Below are 22,302 nucleotides of genomic sequence, written 5' to 3'. Positions count from 1 at the left end.
TGGCTACTCAGTGGTTGGGTCTCAACTTGTTAAGTTATCTGTTGAGTGAGTGAGTGTGTGAGTGAGTGCCTACTCATCCTCTGATGCCTCAGTGTGTGTGTGTGTGTGTGTGTGTGTGTGTGTGTGAGGGAGTGTCTGTGTGACTCGTCAGGTGGAGGGTCCTCTCTCCAGGTGCAGTAGTGGACTTTATCAAGGACTTATGCAACACTGCTATTGTGTTAGCATCCCTGTGGAGGGGCAGGTAGTGTGGATTACACACACACACACACTCCCCTATGCCTATGGGAAAACACAAATGGATTTGTCAAAGCGTCACGAAAGCTTGAGAGAATTTTGAATTTTCAACAACTCTTGATTATAAGCTTTAAAAAAACACAAGAACATTATCAGATCATTTTGAGACAATATTGAATGAATAAATATATCAACGTTTGTATGTTTATGGGCTGTAAAGTCCCATTAATAAAAAAGAATATATACACAAACTATGTGTATGTATTGATTATGTAACATAATCAATCAAGTTGTTGTCTTTTAATAGCTTGGCTTAGTTACACTGACATTCTTTGACAGTTCTTTCTTTTTGTGGGGTTCACCAAAGCTTTGTGTACATTATATAGCCCAAACCTGAATGCTTTGCTATAACAAATTGTTAGAAAACGGAAAATCCAGAAAAAGCATTCCTATATTTTAAATACAAAATACATGTATTGTATTTTGTTCAATTTTCTGGCACCAGTATTTTGTATTTTATTTTAATAAATTTATTTGAGGGGTATTTTTGCCCATCCCTGGATACAATGCCATCTAATATTTTCTGCCCATTCTGCACAGTTTTTGGGGACTTTCCACCCTTTGCCCAGTTCCTCTATTCTGCCCCTACATGTGTTTTCCAACACCAGTTACAATCAACCTTGGGCAAGGGCGGCACCAGATAATTTTTTATGCAGGTGCTGAGGGGGTGTTAGATAATTGACAGGGGGAGCTGCGCAATTATATATATTATATATAAATACTATTAATAAACACAGCAGCGATGCGGGTTCCTCCACAAAATGGCAAAATATTTGGCAGGCAGGGCAAGCCAGCTGGATGAAGCTGTCCTGGGGTCAGGGCTGAAGAGAAGCTGTCCAGCTAGAGAGGGGTATCCTCTGTTGCATCCTCTGCTACACTCAGCATCCTCTGTTGTTGCTCTCAGCATCCTATGTTGTACTCTGTTGAGCAGGCCTCTGCATGACCCTCCAGACCTGTAGAAGTGAAGGGTCCATGTCAGTGGTGAAAAATGAAGCTTTGCCATGTACACTTGATGCAGACTTCAGTTTTGACTGTGAAATGCAGTGGCAATCCTTGAACTTGAAACCAAATGTGTTGACCTGATGGAGACCCATGCAAAGTTACTCAAAACACTGGTTCGATTCCAAGCTCCAGCAAGAGTATTTAGGTCTAAACTGGACAATATACACATCTGACCTAAGACCAGCTCGACCTTTGCCTGTAAACAATGATTCTGACTGTCAGAGACCTTTAAATTGGCTGACTTAGTGCAATGGGCCAAACTAAGCTGGCTATGGCAAATGAAACAGGCTTGATTTGAAAAATCCTAGATACTGGCTATCTTCAGCAGACTCGTATCTACAAAAAGCAGTCCCCTCTGACGTTTTTGGAGTAGAAATGAGTGAAATACAACATTTTTACACACTGCCAGTGAGCGACCCAAGTTTGACTCTGAGTCTAACGTCTAAACAATGCACTCTCACTCGAATAGCAAGTTTTCCACAAATCACAAAAATAATCGGACCATCTGGCAAAAAGCACAATTCCCACATCTTTTGAAGGCTGCCCTGCTCCACTTTTTTAGTGTAGAATTGACCGAACTGTAAAATGGTAAACTTATGTCATGAACATGACCCGACCAAGATATGCATAAGATAAGCAATGACCAAGATAACCAGTTCAATTTTATTCAATCATATTTTGACATACCAAGGTGAAATTGGTGGCCAAGCCGCGAATCGGCGAAGCCACCTAGAGGGTTTCTACTTATTCTTATTATTCTTATTATTACACATCTTCTTCTACCATGGGAGTCTATGGCAGCCCCTAGAACCACATAGTCAGACGTTATGAAATTTGGCACACTCTTTGGGACCAGTCCCCTTATCAATTTCACCAAGTTTCATGTCTCCCATTTCAACCATCTAGCACCACCAATGGGTCAAAGTTGAAGGTGTGTTTACACATGTTACTTTTGAACCATATGCCCCATTGTCCAAAATGAGGTATCGTTGGATTCCCTGGATCAAGATGAGTTCAACGCACGCTATAACATCATACCCACTTCTATAGATTCTCCGCCCTTTTGAATGTAAAGGAAAAGCGTTTTTTTCGCTACCCCTCCTACAATTCTTGTTGAATCTTCTTCAAAATTGCCACAGATGATTTTCAGACCAAGCCTCACAAAAATCATCCCCTGGAGCTTTGATTTTCGCAACCGTTTGTTAGTTACAGCCACATCAAATTTATGTGGCTGAATTGATGTGGCCGCCATTTTTAATACTACATTTTTTCACTACCTCATAAGGTTTGTCCAATCTTCACCAAATTTGGCACAGATCATATTCAGACCAAGCCACACAAAAAATCATGTTTTTTTGATTATCTAAACCTTTTGACTGGAACAGCCAAACAAAGTCATCAACCAAGCCACCATAAAAGAAGTGAGGTCATATCTCAGCACCTCTTTACTGCATTGACACCAAATTTGGTATAGGGACTAGGGACACTGTTCTAAAGAGGTCCAAAATAGGTCATGCCATTTCACCTCTAGGTGGCGCTGCAATCAGCAAAAATTTAGTCATTTAGCAGACGTTCTTATCCAGAGCGACTTACAGTAAGTACAGGGACAGTCCCCCTGAGACAAGTAGGGTGAAGTGTCTTGCCCAAGGACACAACGTCATGTGGCACAGCCGGGAATCGAACTGGCGACCTTCTGATTACTAGCCCGACTCCCTCACCGTTCAGCCACCTGACTCCCCTCTTCAGATCAAGCCTCACAAATGTTTTCAAATGGTTTTTGATTTTCAAAACTGTTTTTCCGGTAAAGCTGATCAAGGTCGGCGGTGAAGCCGCCAAAACAGGAAGTGAGATCATATCTCAGGAAATATTTGCTGAATTGACATCAAACTTGGTACAGGTGTTCGGGACCCTGTTCCAAAGAGGTCCACAAAAGGTTGTGTCATCTAACCGCTAGGGGGCGATCCCGTGTCTGACACTTGTTAAATAGTGATACCAGCTGAATTGATGTGGCCGCCATTCTGAATGAATGAATAAAACGTTTTTGGTGAATATCAAAAATTCACCTAATTTGGCACAGATTATCTTCAGACCACAATCACTGTGACATGTCAAAATAGAACTGAATTACAGCTGGTTAAACTTGGACCAAATCTGACCACGCTTGGGAAAACTGCTAACATTTTTACACAATAACTGAAATCTGTGATTTCCTGGACTGAGAATAGCTCACTAGGATAAATTGTTGTCCTGGAAACGTCAACGTCACAGGTTCAAATCCACCCAAAGCTGACAAGCTTGTCATGTCTCTGATTTTCTGTTTAGCGAGACTGTAAGCCACTGCAAAGGAAGCCAGGTACACCGCAGTAACTAGATGTCGAAAGTTTCTTCTGGGTCATCTGACCTGCTTGGCCACCACATTGCTGCTTGCAGCTATATTTATTTATGGTACTTCAGAGTGATGTCATATTGAAGCCAATAAGGTTTGAAAAACCATAAGTCAAAATGATATTGTATTTATTGACACAACGATATTGAGGCAATGAGGACATTTACATAAATACAACCCTTTCAGCCATTTTGTATTGCATTTCATATTCCATTTCACCCTATACAAAGACACTTCTGCCCAGACACAACTTCCATCCATGCTTTTTCCTTCTCTCCCAGCACAGGTCATGCCAAGGCAGAAATGCTGCAGCGGCCACATGAGGTTTAGGGGTAGTCCAAAAACATGCCTCCCACAATTGACACATTTGTGGCCACAAGATGGCTGAAAAATTGCAGATATTGTAACTCTTCTTGAGTTTATCTCTTCCCAGAATCTCAGTCAACGCACAATTAACAATAGTCATGTGGGCAACCGGCCTACGGCAGAGCTCATGCTCAGCTCCTTGTGAGAATAGCCTATGGCAGTACAGCAGCCGACTCTCTGGTCCTATTAAAATACACAACATGTACAATCAGGCTGACCAACAATATTATATTAACTGATATACAATAATATTACAAACATCTAACTGAACAAACAACAACTGAAATCCCTCACACGGCTGTTGTAACCGCACTATTTTCCACAAGTCTTTGCCTATTTGATATACCGCACTGCATGCTGGGTTCCCAAGGGGCGCTGACGCTGATTGTCTAGCTGTGCTCCAACTGTGATTTGAGTATTAGCTTTGGGACAAAGGTTAAGAAACTGTTGACATTTCAAGGTGAAATTGAACATGGTATATCAGAATGATGTCATCCTGTTGAACTAAACAGATAATCAAAATGATGACTGGCCAAAAGACTGCAGCTGGATTTGAACCTGTGACCTTGCTCCTTGCAGTACACGGTCTGGTCCTACTAAGCTATTCTCAGTGTTGAGAACCAGTGTGGTCAGTTATTGTATAGAAAAGTAAGCAAGTTGTTCTGTGGCAAACTTAATAAGATTTGGCTGAAGTTTAAACAACTGTAATTCTGTGATCTTCTGAGATATCAAGGCAGGGGCAGGCAGGCAGGGCAGGCCAGCTGGATGAACCTGTCTTGGGGGCAGGGCTGAAGAGAAGCTGTCCAGGTAGAGAGGGGTAGTCCAGCAAGGGGTCTGTGTTGCCCTCAGCATTCTCTATTGCATCCTCTGTTACACTCAGCATCCTCTCTTGTTGCTCTCATTATGCTCTGTTGCACTCTGTTGAGCAGGCCTCTGCATGACCTGTAAAAGTGAAAAAAGGGTCCATGTCAGTGGTGAAAAATAAAGCTTTTCCCATCTACACATGATACAGACTTCAGTTTTGACTGAAATGCAGTGGCAATACTTGAACTTGAATACAAATGTGTTGGAAACCCATGCAAAGTCACTCAAAACACAGGCTCTAGCAAGAGTATTTAGCTCTAAACTGGTCAATATATACACATCTGACCAAAGACCAGCTCGACCTTTGCCTGTAAACAGTGATTCTGACTGTCAGAGACCTTTGAAATAGGCTTGTTTTGAAAGATCCTATATATTGGCTATCTTCAGCAGGCTCTTGTCTACAAAAAGCAGCCCTTCCTGACGTTTTAGGAGTTGAACTGAGTGAAAGACAATATTGTTTACACACTGCCAGTGAGCGAGCCGAGTCTGTCTATGAGGCTAAGTCAAAACAATGTACCCCCGGGACGCAGTCTCACTCCACTTGCAAGTTTTCAACAAATCACACAAATAATCGGAGCATCTGGCTAAAAGCACAATTCCCACATCTCCTAAAGACTGCCCTCTTCAGGGTTTGGTAACAAAGACATTTTTGGTGTCGACCAAACTGTAAAATGGTGAACTTGTGAACATGAAGCGACCAAATCATGGCTTCCGCCTAAGCTTATGCAATCTTCCCGGCACATAGGCCTTTTACAAAGACTTTCACGACCCAAATCTAAATTCTGAGCCGATAGGTCTTTGGGGAATCGCTTGTTCTCCTAAAAGCTGCTCTCCTCTAGCTACCTTCTTGATGAATTCACCGAGATGCTACATGATTCACTAACTACACAGGGAAAAAGCTAGCTACTTTTCGAGACGGTTTTCCGTCATTTCAAGATGAGAGATCTAAAGGTCTCAAAGTGCTCAAACCTTCACCATAATTCAAGAGTAGTGTACTTTCACGAACCCAATCATTGATTCTAGCTTAAAATGTGTAAAAATTAGTGATGTTACGCTCGATACCGTGCTCACAAAGCGGTATCGACCTTTCGAAACAATTGGTACCGATACAAACGTGTGGAGCGTGGCTTCAAATGGGCAAAAACCACGTGATCAGAGTCGAAGTGATATCCGAAGCTTCGGACGTCACACGAGCAGCTGAGACAAACTGCGTTTTATTCAAACGCTTAAAAGACATCAGAAATCAATCATGTGTAGGTTATAGAGAGGAGACATAGGCCTATTTACGGACACTATAGAATACATTAATTGACAGAGTCAGAGATACAGATAGATTGCCAGAGCTAGATACAGATATGAGATCGTACACAAGCACATAGCCTACATATTTCTCTAGTTTTACCAGCCTTCAAATGTGGCCATCCCTTTCCCGGTTACAAAAACATGTTCCAAAACCTTAACCGCTAGCTTACATTATCATCTAATATTGTATTCATTTAGCATATACTTCCACTAAAACGGTATGAGCGGATGCGATCTCACTTTGTCTGAGTGAGAGGCTGCGCTCTTACCACAAAGCCATACTCAGTTGAGCACTTTGTGTAATTAATGTTATAAGAACCTAAAACTAAATGTTATAAACGTAAAGTAGCAAAGACGTTACGTTGTTTATAATACAACAATATTTATGATAACATATTTTTGACACTTGTAAATTGAAACATTTGTCACACAACCTTTATTTATCAAGTTGTCAATGACGATTGTGAGACTGACGTCTTGAGGACTTGACGTCACTTGATTCCTTCCTTTCCTTGATACAGTTGCCATACCATAAACTGACCAGCAGATGTCCCTATGGAGAAGATGTATCGAACGCTTCAAAAAAGCGATACTCTTTTTGACACAATTGTGTCAAATAGCTTGTTGCTTCGGAAAGCTTTGTTTCCCCCATCACTAGTAAAAATAGGACTTACCGAACGTGGCTGCCTCCAACACGGCTATCAGGCGATTCCAGTTGAAAGCAACAATGGCTGCCGAAAGATAATTTATATTCGTAACGGCGTGCTGCGATTGGAAGCGAAATGAAACAGGAGCTAAAGACCAAGGGTGGGGGCTTGGTCAGCACACCATTTCCAGAAAGGATGTGTGAGCGTCTCGCCAAGCTCGCGCGTGTGTTCAAGTAGGTTGACCACCTGTCCCTCTTTGCTCTGTGTCGCACAGCATATTCAATATGCAACGTGCAGGACAAGGGGTGAAATTCTGTGCGACACAACGCAAAGCGGGACAGGTGGTCACCCTAGTGTCAAGGAGCAGGATGAACATGTGAGAATTTGGAGCGCGCGCTGTGGAGCAATTCAATTGAATTCAATCATATATTGACATACCAAGGTAAAATTGTTTATGGTACTTCAGAGTGATGTCGTCTTGAACCCTATTAGGTTTGAAAACCATGAGTCAAAATTATATTAGATTTATTGACACAAAGATATTAAGGCCATGTGGACATTTAAATAAATACGCCCCTTTCAGCCATTTTGTATTGCATTTCTTATTTCATGTCACCCTATGTAAAGACATGTATTCTATCTGTAACACATTTCAAGTCAATTGGATCTATGGTTCATAAGGAGAAGGGTTCTGACAGTTGGACCAAATTTGGACAGTACAATAAAATTCATAAGTCTGACAGTATAGTTCCTTGAGGCTTATTTGTTCCCCATGAGAAATTAGGCATGTATACCAATTTACAGGCATTTTAGACTAATGGGGCGCTAGGGAAATCACGTAGACTTTGGGCGTGTTTTATAGCGCCACCTATGGGCGCACATGGGCCACTAGCCATGTGGGAGTAAAGAGGGAACTGCTGTATCATTGGGCCAAATTGGAAAAAATCGGGTCCATGACTTTTTGAGGTATTGGGCCATTTAGCGGAGAAATATAATAATAATAATGAGAATACTAACAAAAACAATAGATTTCTTCCAACGGGAGGGACCCTAACTAACAAAAACAATAGGTTTCCTCCCAATGGTTGTGCTTGCCGAAGGCTTGAGCACACCCAGCAGTGGAATCGCGATTCTAGTACCACCTGCACACTGAACATATGCCCCCAAAAACGTTTATGGCCTAAGCTTGTTCTGGAAAACTGGATAATAAAACAATTTTATTGGAAGCAATCTTTGTCAGCAGCAAAATGCGACCATTTGGTCCCCCAGTAATTTTTACAGCTGAGCTAGCTAACTACTACACTACCACTGTGTGGGAATCGCTGGAGCTAACCAGGGCATACAAAAATAAAGGGTGTTGACATCACAGCCTGGAAACATTGCTAGCTACTCAGGCCTTTGCCTGTGGCGTTTCTGCAGCTGTCTTGCCGTTTTAGGTATCTAGCCTAGCTAAACTAATGTTTTACTTGGTGCAGAATTACAGCCGCTACAAGCAACTTTACTCTGGACGTGCCGTTTCTGTGTCTGTAGCTTTAAATGCTAAGGAGGAGGAGAGAGACGGGGCAATCTAGGTAACCATATACAGTAAAGCTACAAAATGATATAGCGTTAGTTGACTTACTTGTCCAAGGTTTGTAGCTGGACCAAATACGCCCAACAACAACATTGCTAAAATGTTTGGCGCAGACATCCAAAACTTTGGGAATCTGTAAAATCTGGAAAATAAAATGAAGACAGTGGTTCTTCAGAGGAACAAAAAAAAAACGTTTTTCATTTGTACATCCAAACACTGATCAACTGCTTTGCTTCGTTCGTTTATTGCAAGCCATGATGATTCTTGAGGAAAAAACGATATCGCACTCGCACGGTCGTAGCTCAGTTTCTCATGGGCGGGACAGATTCTCAGGGCGGGCAAAGCAGAGAAAGGGGAGGTAACCTTCCCTCTTATGACAACATTAGGAGAAGATTTTCAAAAGCGTTTGTGCTTTCATTTTCTCAAAGATGGAGAAGAATACCCAGGGCTTGGTTGACACCTATCTAAATTTCTAGCCACTGGGGGACCAAAGGCAGGCTAGGGGAACTCATCAATGTTAAATAACCTCTTAAAGTGAAATGTACATATCATGGGACCTTTAACTAGGGATGCTCCGATCTGATCGGCGCCGATCCATATCGGCCGATATTCCCATTATTGGTTTTGATCAGCGTTCTCAAAACGGCCGATCAAACATGGCCGATCAGATGACATAAAATCTGTGAGAACTACTATCAGAGACGTTTCAATAAAACGTTAGATAGGCATTTCAAGCCGCCAGTGGTAAGAAATAATTCTTTAACCTTTAGATGCGTGAGTTCTAGCTAAATATTTCCGACGCTTCCACCAGTTATTTTTCCAAAACGGAAGCTAGCTAGCTTTAGTTAGCTTCCGTTACCTAGCAACCTAGCATAATACACATAGCAATGCTACTACCTGCTAGTATTACTTGTTAGCCTCCTAATTGTAGATTTTGTAGCCATACTATAGCGTTTGTCATAGTTTTTGTCTATCGGAAAATAGTCGGTTGGAATTTTCAGAATCGCACATGTGCGACGTTACTCTGTGAGACCCACATTCGAACAAAAACGGTCACGGACAGCCACTGCTTTTTCCTGCTCTTGCACAAGCAGCATGAGTCTTCCTCTCCGCACCTTACAAGTGTAGATAGCGAACGACTTTTCAGCACAGACATATTTTAGACGAGAAGAGGAACAGGTTGACTCCTAAAAATGCTGATATGCTTATATTTATCAAGGCAAATCTGCCAGTGATGCTGCTTAATCAGAAGTAAGGTTTGAATATTCTAGTATGCCCCCTCTCTGAGTGCGTGCATGAAGTGAGTGAAGTGAGAGAGTGAATGAAGTATATGAGAGTGAGTGAGACACTACACAGAAATTTTTATTTAATTGCTGACTTCCTGTGCACCTTTAATCTTTATTCTGTATGTTATTTCCTCCTAAATGCAGACTAATCTACTGACTGACTTGAAACATACTGGATATTTGGCTATAGCCTGTTTATGTTGCAGTTAAGTTTGTAGGCTATTATTATTTTTCCACAGGAAAGCTACTGTATAAGCTCCAAGTTCTCTTGAGAGCCTCTAGAGAGTGGAATGTTGCACATGTGATTCTATTGTTGTGATTTTTATTTAAAGATTACTATTTTTATTATTATTTTAATATTTATTATTATTATTTACACGTTTCATAGTAAGCGAGAGAGCTTCAACACTGGAATGTTGCACGTTCCCTGCAATAGAACGTATGGTTGTCAATTCAGGGGGTCAGATGGCTGAGCGGTTAGGGAGTCCACACCGTGATCGGTGATCGGTATTATCGGATCGGCAGATACTGATTTCGGTGATCGGCGCCAAAAAACCTGATTGGAGAATCTCTACCGATCAAATGACACATCCAAGATGTGATCATGCTAATCATGATCTGGCTAATTTAGTTCTTCCAACACCCTTGTTGTTTATGATTAGTATAGCTGGATTGAGTTATGCGTTGGTCTAAAAGGGGGTATGTATCAATAGTCGAAACCTTGATCAGCAACGCTGCTACTGGCTGCTCACATAAGTCTATGGCTGCTCACCATGGCCAAAAAGAATGCCCCGTGTTTTCCGCAACAGAGCAAGAGCTTTCTGCAAGGTTACTCCAAATTGGAAGTTTTAACCAAGCTGCAGGGAACACCTCAAAGTCTGCAAAATCCAGGAGAGGGGTGGCAAAAAGTAGCAGACAAATTAAATGTAGTGACCACGTTAGATGTTTTATCGTATATTACAGTAGGCTATTTGTCTTTGTATTTTCTTATTTTCATAATAACTTTGTTTATCATCTAATGTCATATAATAATTTAATGTGGTTCCAACAAATTAATGATGTAAATGACACCCACACGAGAAAACCGCTATCTCTCAAAAAGTAGGCTATAGTAGCCTGTCTTGCTGTGCTAATTAGATCTATCCATCACGCAATGTGCGATTCATATTAAATTCTACGAATTATTTGTGCACCTTTTGCAACAGGTTTTTGTCGTAAAAACGGACAAGACATGGCTGTGACAGACTTCCTGTATCACCTCTGCTTGTAAAACCGCAATCAAATCCTGTTTACATAAAATAAACCTGCTCCCCGAGTCCAGGGGGGTATTCCAGGTAGCAGGTTTAACAAACTCAGAGATTAACCCTGAACTCTGAGTTGAGTTAGTCCAACATGGGAAACTCAGATAATTCGGTTCCAGAAAAGCTGATATGAGTTTGTTACCTCAACTCGGACTACGTCAACTCAGAGTTAAGCGCGGGCATGAGAACTATTAAAAGCCAGCATCAATGGAGCTCCGATACTAGGATCCACCATGGCACACGGCGACAAAAAACGTTGCATACTCCACCAAACTTCAGATACAAGTTTTATTTTGTGTTTATGGTCGAGCACATATTCCAGGAAAAAAGCAACACGGCTGTAGCAGCGTATACAAGTGGTGTGGGAGACAATTGCTGCCGAATTAATGCATAATTTTAAGGCAATAGCCAGTCCATTTATTGAACATTTAACCCCACTGTCTGTTAATATTACAGGAGAAAAATTGTTTTATTAAATGTAAAAACATACTACGAACAGGTAACGCATATTTTGCTTAGGATAGCCTACGCTTGTGATTGTAGCCTCGACGTCACCTTGGTTTTAATCATATTCGACATAATACTAAGTAAATATCAATTGGTGCCTATTTCAATTTGTAGTAGCAGTTTCCCCTAACAGAATGCTTTTCTTGAAAAGATGATGATGATGATTAAGATGACAAAGAGACATTTACTGCTGCCGCAGAAATGGATGCAGAGAATTATGAATGGTAGCAACTGGTAGTTCTCTCCCCATCTACTTTTATTTACAGGCTTGTGCGGAATTGTCAGTTACACTGACATTGTGAGAATAATTAATATTTAAAAAACGATTTGCACATTCTGATCCTGTTGATCCATGGATGCTGTATACAGTGAGATTTTCATTTAATGGCAAGTGAATTTTGCATGTGGAACTGTGAAATGTAGCTAATGTCATCTCATGTATACCCAGTTACAAGTAAATGAGTTGTACAAATTGCACATCCTGAAGAAAGTGCCAAAAACTGACCAAGAGGTGTAGGCCTACTTAAGGTAGAAGAATAAAGGCTAATCCCGAAAAAGATTTACTGGAACACCAGTTACGAGAGGATGCATGGTCACAGGTGATATTAATTGTAGGAACAATAACCTACATTAATATTAATTGTTGAATTTGCTGAATTTCTATGTTGACCAAGAGATGTTGTACTTTGGGCAGAAGAATAAAGGCTTATCTTGTAAGGCTATCAACCTGCCCCCACCTCTCATATGATAAAATATGGAGTTACTGGATGGAGTCTCAACTTGATGGCTCTCACATCTTTGTAACTTACTGTAGCATTGCAAGACATGTTGATAAGTAAGGGTCAAGATTCTGGTGGGATTGTAGTTGTTCTTGGGTATAAAAGGAATTGTGAAGCATTGTTCTGTGGATTCTTGATCTCCCGAGACCTTCTCAGCTCTGGCTTGTCCTACTCCTTCTTCCTCACTTCATGCTTTCTATCTCTGGTTTACAATAATCATGGTAGAGTAGGAATAAGAGTTAACTTAATTGATTGCATTCATTTGCAACATGATAAAATGATTATATTATTTAACCTTAATTTGACCGTTCTTGATCTGATTTAACCCAAAGAGTCAAATAACTGTAATTCCATTGGTACTGGCCAGGGACGTCGTTAGGCCTATTTTAGGGGGGCTAAAGCCCCCCTAAAATGTTCTTCAGCCCCCCCAAATCATTTGGCATTATTGTCTTAATTTTTTTTAAATAATAATAATTAAACTATTGTTTCTCACACGGAAAAGTTATTTATAACTCTAACAAATTATAATCCAATAGCCTGTCATCATACTTTACGATACAAACCCCGGGCACTAGTACCGTCTCGACGTCAACGACAGCCAGTATTATAGCCAAGGAGTTCAAAGTAAATGATGCACGGAGTGAAATTGTAAGTACAAGGAGTTACAGATGGCTATCTGTAGTTGTTAGCGAGTGTTACCTGCTTTAGGTTTATTTGATATGAGGCAAATGAAAGCGAATATTGTAGTGGGCTATGTTAAAACTAAGCTAGCTAACTACTTTGTTAGAAACTGTCCCCAGTTAGCAAGAGTGTGAACTAGCGAATTCGAAATACAAGAAATAACTACCGACGTCTCTCTATCCTTTGCATTGATATATCTCTCTAGTATTTCAAAACAATATTATCAGTCCCTATAGAATGTTGTTATTTATAATCAGTTAATGCTAGTGAAAACTAAATGTCATAGTGTCCCTCATAACGCTATTGTGCCGGTATATCATCCAATTCATTGACCAGATGGATATAAGAACATTCTTTAGGAGAGGTGGCAGCTCCACCCAGTCAGATGAGAGAGAGAAGCAGGAGATTGACAGGGCTGAAGGAGCCGGTGTGACGGAGGTTAGCGGTCTACAGGTCTAGAAGGAAATGAGTGAGTTTTTTTTATTTTCTTCTACTGTGGTAGAAATGTATAGGCATTTGTTGTCAGGCCTAGGCTACTCCAAGGCATAGCCTAAACTAGATTATTACATGATATTTTTATGCCAAGTCATAAAATTGGCTTCTGGATTTCGATCAGTTATGTTTCAATGTTTGAACTTATCTTAAAGGTGACATGACATGAAAACTTCATTTTATGGGGTTATTTAACATTAATATGAGTTCCCCTAGCCTGCCTTTGGTCCCCCAGTGGCTAGAATTTTCGATAGGTCTAAACAAAGCCCTTGGTGTTCTTCTCCGCCTTTGACAAAATCAAGGCTCAAACGCTCTGTTTGAAAATCTCCTCCAAGTGACGTAGATACGAGAAAGGTTACCTCCCCTCTCTCTGCTTTGCCCGCCCAGATCATCTGGCCCGCCCATGAGAAACTGAGCTACCACCGTGCAAAAGGGCAAGTGCGATATCGGTTTTTCCTAGAGAGACATCATGGGGAGCAAACAAACAAAGCACAACAGTTGCTCAGTGCTTGGATGCAAGCACAAATCTTTATTTTATTCCTTCATCCGAGCCTCTGCACAACCAATATCTCAATTTTATTTTCGCTGGAAATGCTCCGACACAACTTCCCAAAGTTGTGCATGTCTGCGCCAAACATTTCATCCAGGCATGCAGCCCTAAATCTCAGAACTTCTTAAGTGAATCACACTTAGATGAGCTTGCCAAGCACTATAGCATCAATCTGAAAAAAAGAGGATAAAAAAATAAATAATAATTGCCGCACGCAAACATGCCACTCCCCTTGGGGCTAAGCCCCCCCTTTCTTTGAATCCTAGAAACGCCCCTGGTACTGGCATTATTTGGTTAATGTTAATACACTGTTCAGTTTCCCATCTTCCATCAAACCATAGGGGAATTAGTTTTGGTTGTTTGGCCAATATATTGACCCCCAACAATGTTGAAATAGATTTGCTGAAACAACAGTTACAGGACGGTAGCCTACATCATGTAAATTGTAGGAATCATATGAATCATGTAAATTGTAGGAACAATAGCCGATAGAAATAGGCTACTCATGGTTAGATTTCTATTTGTAGGCAATAAAGTTGGAGGGGATCGGTAGAAACGCAGAGTTTGGCATGGAAAACCTGCAAGCGAGCAGGTTAGTTTCAAGGAGTGGAAACTTACCAATAGGTTTCGTTACCTTTCTTTCTGGAACGTGGAACTCGGAGTATGCCTCTTTTCAGGGTTTTCACTAAACCCGCTACTTGGAATACCCCCCTGGTCACTTGTCTTAATTGATTGAACAGGCTACATTGTTGACCTTAAATACCTGCAATGCCGGACAGTTGATGTGTTTGCAATGTTACTTGCATGATCAATTTCCCCGATTTCATCATCTGGCTCACTGAAGAGGGTTTTAGTGCAGGGGCGGATCTAGAAAAATATTCATGGAGTGGCAAGAGGGTGGAAGGAGATTTTGAAGGGTGGCACCCCCGTGGCAGAAGTATATATGCTGATTTAATCGCAGTCATATTAATCAACGTTTATTTGGAATGTCTATTCAAATGGCTGCTAGGTTTTTCGGCAATCAGGCTGTCTACTCTTTTACCCCGGTCCCTAAATATGACACGGAGCCTGAACGGAGGTACAAATATGAATGTCTGTTGAATCTCGAATATAAAACTGATTTCACCTCTCAGTCGGCGCAGTGGGGAGGGTGGGTTGGAGTCGTCTAGTCCTGCATTCACTTGCAGTGGGATATTAGCAGGCCCAAACGTAATTCGCGAGCGCAGAATTCCAACGAAAACCTGCAGAATTTCAAATAGAATGCATTTGTTTCAGGCAACATTTAAATAAGCTTGTCAACTCATATTACGTCTCTATTCTTTCTAAATATTTAACCTGTAAACAGTCCATTGCCACCAGTGTAGGCAGTAGGTCTGTGATAGCAATCAATGGAAGTTTGTCAACCCTGAAACTGATACAGTAAAGTCTACGTTAGACTAGCTACAGTAGCCAATATTAAATGTTAGGCTAGTCAAAAATGCTCAGATTCAGAATCCATTCAGCCCTGAAGAATTGACACGGAAACACTTAACCAAAATTACAGGAATACACAGTCAATACTTTTCTGCAGTCTGTCAACATTCAATCGGACATAGCCTATTCCGCGTCGAACTGTTGTGGAACATCTTTGGTCGCTCTGACAAAAGAACAGGACGGCTATCGGATTTCCACAGATTTTCAGCCTGAATAACCGCAGGAAATGTGAAAAAAATCTGCAGATTTAGTTTGGGCTTGTATATTAGAAATTCGCTCTCATGTCCGACTCGGCGGAGTTGGTAGGGGTGTTGGAGTCGTCTAGTGCTGCATTCACTTGCAGTAGGATATTAGAAATTTGCTCTGGAAAATATTCAACTCGGCAGAGTGGGGAGGGTGGGTGGAGTCGTCTCGTGCTGCATTCACTTGCAGTCGGATATTAGAAATTTGCTCTCGCAAATGAGCCACAACTTTTCTTTGTTTTCAAAGCTGCCAACTGGGGTGGCAGCTGGGGTGGCAAGGCTATTTTAAGGTGGCAGTTGCCACCCCATGCCACCCCGGTAGATCCGCCCCTGTTTTAGTGGTTTACTTCACTGTCATTCCCTTAACAATAATATCATGAATTAGGCATAAAATAATATCTGGCCACCTTTCCAAATGACCACCGCTCCTCCTCCGCCAGTAATTCCAACCATAGTAGGTGAGTCCCTACCAATGATGTTCGCTACCATCACTGCCTCTTCGGAAAGTGTTTTTTTGGAGGTGGACCACCACCCTAAAATGTATTCCAAACAAAATGTATTTTATGTTAATGTAGTTGTTGTTTTATAGCACTCTGTTAGGCTACTGTGCTGCAGTTTAAACATGAAGGCTATTTACGCGTCGGCTACAAGTAGTTCTGTAGAAGAACAAAATGTTACTGTGTAGCAACAAGACCTACAAGTAAAGTTGATCTCACCAGTTTTATTGGACTCCTTCCTCTAATTCGTAATCTATTTTTTGGACAAAAAAATAACAGTCAAGTTATCAATCTTTTCTTCCTCTGACCAATTTGGTTTTCTTGCCTTCTTTTTTTCCATTTTTAGCTCTAGCTCTAAAACTTTGTTGCACTGAAATGTGGAGTTAGACCGTTGAACAGTTTCGGACCCGTTCTCAGCTCAGGTTTTGTATAGACAGGGCAAAACCCAACCTATCTACGTCACAGCCACCAGATCACAGACGGTTGCATTCTGTTACTCAGCTGGTATGAGACAAAGTAATAAACACATAAAACATTCAGAGTCTGCAGGTAGGTCTGTTCTGATATCTGCAATTGATTTAGCTAGTGTTGCTGTTGTTGCTAAATGCAATAAATTTGAGGGGACGGAGCTTCTGCTCCTTCAGGCGACACGCTCCCCCCAGTCTCAAGCAGAGAAGAAGTTGATTTTCTCACAATTTCTGGGCCCGATTAACAATCCCCCCCCCCCCCCCCCCTTGTGTTTGATGTGATGGTAGTTACGGATTTCACAAATTAATGTGAGTGCGCAAAGCGCGCAAGCGAATTCTTTGGCCCTTTATTTGAGCACAAAATAGTTTTTTGAGCTTTATGTAAAATAAACATTTTACAAGCCGTTTTTCAATTGGTAAAATCTTGTCTAGAGAAGGTGATGTATTTTTGTCTCTTAATTTTTCAGCCTCATAAAATGTAAAGTAACAGGTAGCTGGCGTCAGTTACTTGTAAAATGCATAGATAATGTTAATCTAACAGTAAAATCTCAATTTAGCTTGCACCTTACTTAAAACATATTTGAGTGTGCCAACATTAGCAATAACGTCAGCAAGTTTGAGGTGTATGCATAGACTAACCATTAAATTAGCAGCATATTTCCCGTATTTAACAATGATTAAACATGGACTTACCTGAAAGTGCTGCACGGGCACCATCTCGCAGTCTCTTTCTTTTTTTCTTCTCCTGACTCCTGTTATCTTTTTAAGGCCATTTTAGAAAAGTTGACCTAGCCTGCTGTCAAAGTTCGTCAGGCCACGGAGATAGGGAAGGGCACCAGCGAGTTTGGGAAGTTTTTTGGGGGGGCACCATCATAACTGTTTTTGAGCATTTAAATAAATCTCTTGTTCTGCCTGTTTTGTAATATACGTGCCTTATATTTCTTTACTAAAATAATAGGCCTATCGACATTATTAGTATTATAACTATGATTATTTTTCAGTTGGAAATGTTTTGGTGCCCCCTCAGGGTTTGGTGCCCTACGCACAGCGCGTAGTGCACGTTATGGGGCGGCGGCACTGGCGACTAGACTACACACACTGTTTTTGACGTGATTTAACATAATATTTTGATTGAACGAGTTGCAATAAAGTACTTACATTAAGGAAAGTTAGGACTGCGTTCATGACGTGATATAACATTTTAGTTGACATTGTCCAGGGCCCCTTGGATGTCATCTGCCCCTGGACAAGTGCCCAGTTGCCCTAATGGTCAATCCGGCCTTGCCTGATTTAACATACTTTTAATTCGAATTTGGATGGGTGGTTAACAACACATTCTTCTTTGGTGTGATGAACTTACAAAAGGTTTTATTCAAGCTGTTAATTTATGTCATACCTAACACTGGAACAGGGCAGTACAGTGGGGAGTGCAATGGGATACAGTGGTGGTACATGTGGATGTCATAGAAGCAGTAGAATAGGAACTACTATAAAAGCCTGTGTTCCTTGGATTGCTGAAACACTTCCAGGACTTGTCCACATCATTTACTGTGGGAAATCCTGTCATTGTGGCATAGAAAATATTGTGGTGCCAGTCTGGACATTATTTAAGGCTGAGTAGGACTGGTAAGCCTAAACATTGCAAGCCTAAACATTACTAGAGATCCATAAAATTATTGACATGCCACATTTTAAAGTCAGTCAAGTGTAATAGAATTTTAAGATGTATGTACAATTAATGTGTTTTAAATGTGGTTCATTTATAAGAAACATGCTGGAACAACAACTTATGTGGTTTGCAAGAAGGGGAGATATTTAAGCTGAGTTTGTAGAAGGTTGAGAGTTTGTAAAGTGTTAGGAATTGTTGGGGGTTTGTTTATAGTAGGTCAGATGGTTATCTGTATTAACTATTTCTGAGGATAATCAGGGGCGCCGTAAAGGGGGTAAAAGTTAGGACAATTCCAAGGGCCCCTGACTGACAAAGGCCCCAACAAATAGAAAAACCAATAGAAATGATCAACAACAACAAAAATCACGGGGCCCAAAATTCCTGGCGACGCCCCTGAGGGTAATGACCCCACAAAGGACAGTTGACCATTTTGGATGACCATATTGTATTAATAACAATAAATGACTAATTGAAAGATAACATGGTTACACATGTCTATCAAATGTCAATTTGGACATCCTACCAGAAGGTCAATTGAACTTACGGTTCAAGAGGTTTTCCCAAATGTTCACTTTACAAGAAAATCCATCATGGCGGACCTTATAGGTCTTTGAGGCTTTTTTGTTTGCATAGACTTATACAGTAGACACAGCGAGCCTGCTCTTTAAAGATGGCATCCCCATTAATTTCTATAGAAAGTGCTCAGTGGCGCAGTGAGGCAAGCGAGACCAAGAAACTGACCGTGCCATCTTTCCAGTTCCGGCTCATCCAGTCTTGCGCAGAACAGTGGCTCTCTTTGCTTCTAGCTCCGAGACTCGTGCACGCTTGCAACTAGCTATACACGTCATACTTTGCGACAACCTGTCGCAAGCGAGTGAGCTAAGGCATTGCAATAGAGTCAGAAAACTTGCAGATTGGGGTACAAGTCTGATTAAGAATCAGATACATGGTGCGGTTTTTAGTAATATAAGCCTATTTTAGATGGAACATAAGTTGTAAACTTGAATATCTGGCTCCTTAGTTGTTCTAGCTCGGCAAAGAAAGCTAAGTTAAATAGGCCTCTATATATATATATAAATGTTACTATTATAATGAGGATGAGTGTTGCTTTACTATTACTAGCTTACTGTTACTGTTAATGCCATTATTGTGGCGTTAACTGACATAACGTTGCACAACCATAACATTATTGTTGCTATCAGACATGATTTATTCATCTTCGTCTTTGCTCCAGAAGACCATGTCAACAATCTATAATGACGCCTTAACATGTCACAATATCACTCATATTAGGCTATAATTACGTTTGGCCATAGCAGGGCAGGCAACTGTAGATTATCAAGCCCTTTCTACTTGTCCTCATTCAGCTCAGCTCAAGCAAATAAATGGGGTGCTAGTTTACCCATTTTGGATTGGTTTCAAATTTAACAAAAATCTGGAAAAAATTATTCTATGAAAAAGCTAGTAGCATGAGCCAGGTTTGAGAATAGAACAGGGCACAAGCACAAAAGGGAACTTTAGCTGATAAACCAGAATTTTCATAGAAAGCCTGGTTGATGTTCCAAATCATTGAGTAAATATTCTTATTTAAAAAAAAATTGTATTCAATATGAAAGTTCAGATTGTTTTTATTTATATCATATATATATATATATATATATATATATATTTTTTTTTTTTTATACCACAAAACGGTTATCTGTCTTTCTCTCCCTTTCTTTCTGTCACAGGGGGTATATTTGAGACCTTGGAGAATGAACCCATTAGTGTTGAAGAATTGGCCTTCAAATTTGCTGTTACCAACATTAACAGAAACCGGACCTTAATGCCAAACACCACGTTGACCTATGACATTCAGCGAATAAACCTTTTTGACAGTTTTGAGGCTTCTAGGAGAGGTAAAATTTGAAAATTTCCTATTCACTCTTTCTATTTGTATATAAATGTACTTATAACAGTGAGAAACATTTATTCTAAGTTTTTGATGCCTCTGTGGTTTTCATACTGAAACATGTCATATGACCTTTTCTTTACACTTACCCCTTTTGCATTTTCATCACCTTTTCTACTTTCAAGCTTGTGACCAGCTGGCACTTGGTGTGGGAGCTGTCTTTGGGCCCTCTCACAGCTCTTCAGTCAGTGCAGTCCAGTCCATCTGTAACGCTCTGGAGGTGCCTCACATCCAGACCCGCTGGAAACACCCTTCTGTGGATAACAAAGACAGCTTTTACATCAACCTATACCCTGAATATGCCTCCATCAGCAGAGCTGTGCTTGATATTGTGCAGTATTATAAGTGGAAGACAGTCACTGTTGTGTACGAAGACGCTACTGGTTAGTGAACAGACATGTAGACCTGTATATAGTATCTGAGTACTTGAGATTTCTAATGATTTGTGAGTGTGTTTCCGAATTGGCATTATAGATACCTTCATTGTATATGTTAGCATCAGTCAAGAATCAAACATAGATTTTCTCAGACAAGAGCTCATTTGCAACAACATTAAGCATTAAAAAAAGCTATGGGATTTCAACACATGTACTTTACATGTACTCATTATTCATGTGAAGGTATGTATTCATTTTCTAATGTGATTTTTGGAGTAACCTTTCTTTCATGCTCATCTCCTCAATTTGAAACATCCTACATTGATTGATTTACCTTAAAGATCCCATGACATGAAAATTTCACTTTAGGAAGTTATTTAACATTATTATGAGTTCCCCTAGCCTGCCTTTGGTCCCCCAGTGGCTAGACATTTTGATAGGTGTTAACGAAGCCCTGGGAATTCTTCTCCGCTTTTGAGAAAATGAAAGCTGAAACGCTCGGTTTTGAAAATGCTGGTTTTATGACTTTATTAAACCGAAGGTTACCTCCCCTTTCTCTGCTTTGCCTGCCTAGAGAATCTGGCATACCCATGAGAAACTGAGCTACTATGACCGAGCAAGTGCAATATTGGTTTTTACTCGAGACATCATGGCTTGCAAACAAACCAAGTACACGAAAAGTTGCTCAGTGTTTGGATGTACAAATGAAAACCAAAAGTGTTTTTTAGTTCCTTCATCTGAGCCTCTGAAGACCCAGTGTTTTAATTGTATTCTACAATTACATTTAGTCATTTAGCAGACGCTCTTATCCAGAGCGACTTACAGTAAGTACAGGGACATTCCCCCGAGGCCAGTAGGGTGAAGTGCCTTGCCCAAGGACACAACTTCATTAGGCACAGCCGGGAATAGAACCAACAACCTTCTGATTATTACCCCAACTCCCTAACCGCTCAGCCATCTGTCCCCATTTTCTCTGTAAATACGCCGACACAACTTCCCAAAGTTTTGTATGTCTGCGCCAAACATTTCAGCCACGACTGTTTCCTTAACTTGGGCCAATACAAAACTGGCCATGCTGACCGTCTGAAATTAAATTCTGGATCAGTACCAACTCTCCTTGGTCCAGCTACAAACCTCGGACAAATAAGTCAACTAACGCTATATCATTTTGTTGCTTTACTGTATGTGGTTACCTAGCTTGCTACCCTTAGAATGTGGCTGTAACATTAGCTCTGCAACTAACAGCTCAGTTACTGTTGCTAATGTAAAGGTAGATAGCATCAAGTATGTGTGTGAATACACATACTCAAGTGTTGTACACTTCTTTGTTATTTAGATTACCATTCTGCTGTTGGTGTTATGGCGCACGCGATATCCACCCTTCCCCTCATTGAAATGACTGAGTGTGCACCTCTGCAAACCAGGGTGATCAGATGAGAATGAGGAAATTCGAGGCATCTTACAGCAACTGGGCTACGAGCCATTGCAATACATCCACTGTAAACATTAGCACATGTTGCCGCCCCTCTCCTCCTCATTAGTATTTAATGCTACAGACACAGGAACAGCACGTCCTGAGGAAAGCTCATAGTGGGA

The 22,302-nt window shown here is 40.8% G+C and overlaps 1 protein-coding gene across 4 annotated transcripts in view; it reads left to right on the top strand.

Moving 5' to 3' along the window:
* The window catches only part of LOC146250791 (glutamate receptor ionotropic, kainate 1-like), a 38,101-nt gene that overhangs the window by 13,804 nt on the left and 1,995 nt on the right, over positions 1 to 22,302 (top strand). For 2 of the 4 annotated variants that reach the window (XM_084681432.1, XM_084681431.1), the window contains exons 2-3: positions 20,109 to 20,276; positions 20,455 to 20,712. In XM_084681432.1, coding sequence (XP_084537558.1) covers positions 20,204 to 20,276; positions 20,455 to 20,712 — 331 coding nt within the window. In that variant the 5' untranslated portion in view covers positions 20,109 to 20,203. Of the gene's footprint in view, positions 1 to 12,838; positions 12,956 to 13,113; positions 13,458 to 20,108; positions 20,277 to 20,454; positions 20,713 to 22,302 lie in introns of those variants that run through there. The other 2 variants (XM_084681429.1, XM_084681430.1) reach the window with 2 other exon arrangements.

Source organism: Hypomesus nipponensis, chromosome 18 (genome assembly GCF_054491055.1).
Source record: "Hypomesus nipponensis isolate SF chromosome 18, ASM5449105v1, whole genome shotgun sequence".
Lineage (NCBI taxonomy): Eukaryota > Metazoa > Chordata > Actinopteri > Osmeriformes > Osmeridae > Hypomesus > Hypomesus nipponensis.
Note: the sequence above shows the minus strand (reverse complement) of the source record. Positions and strands in the feature narration are given on the sequence as shown.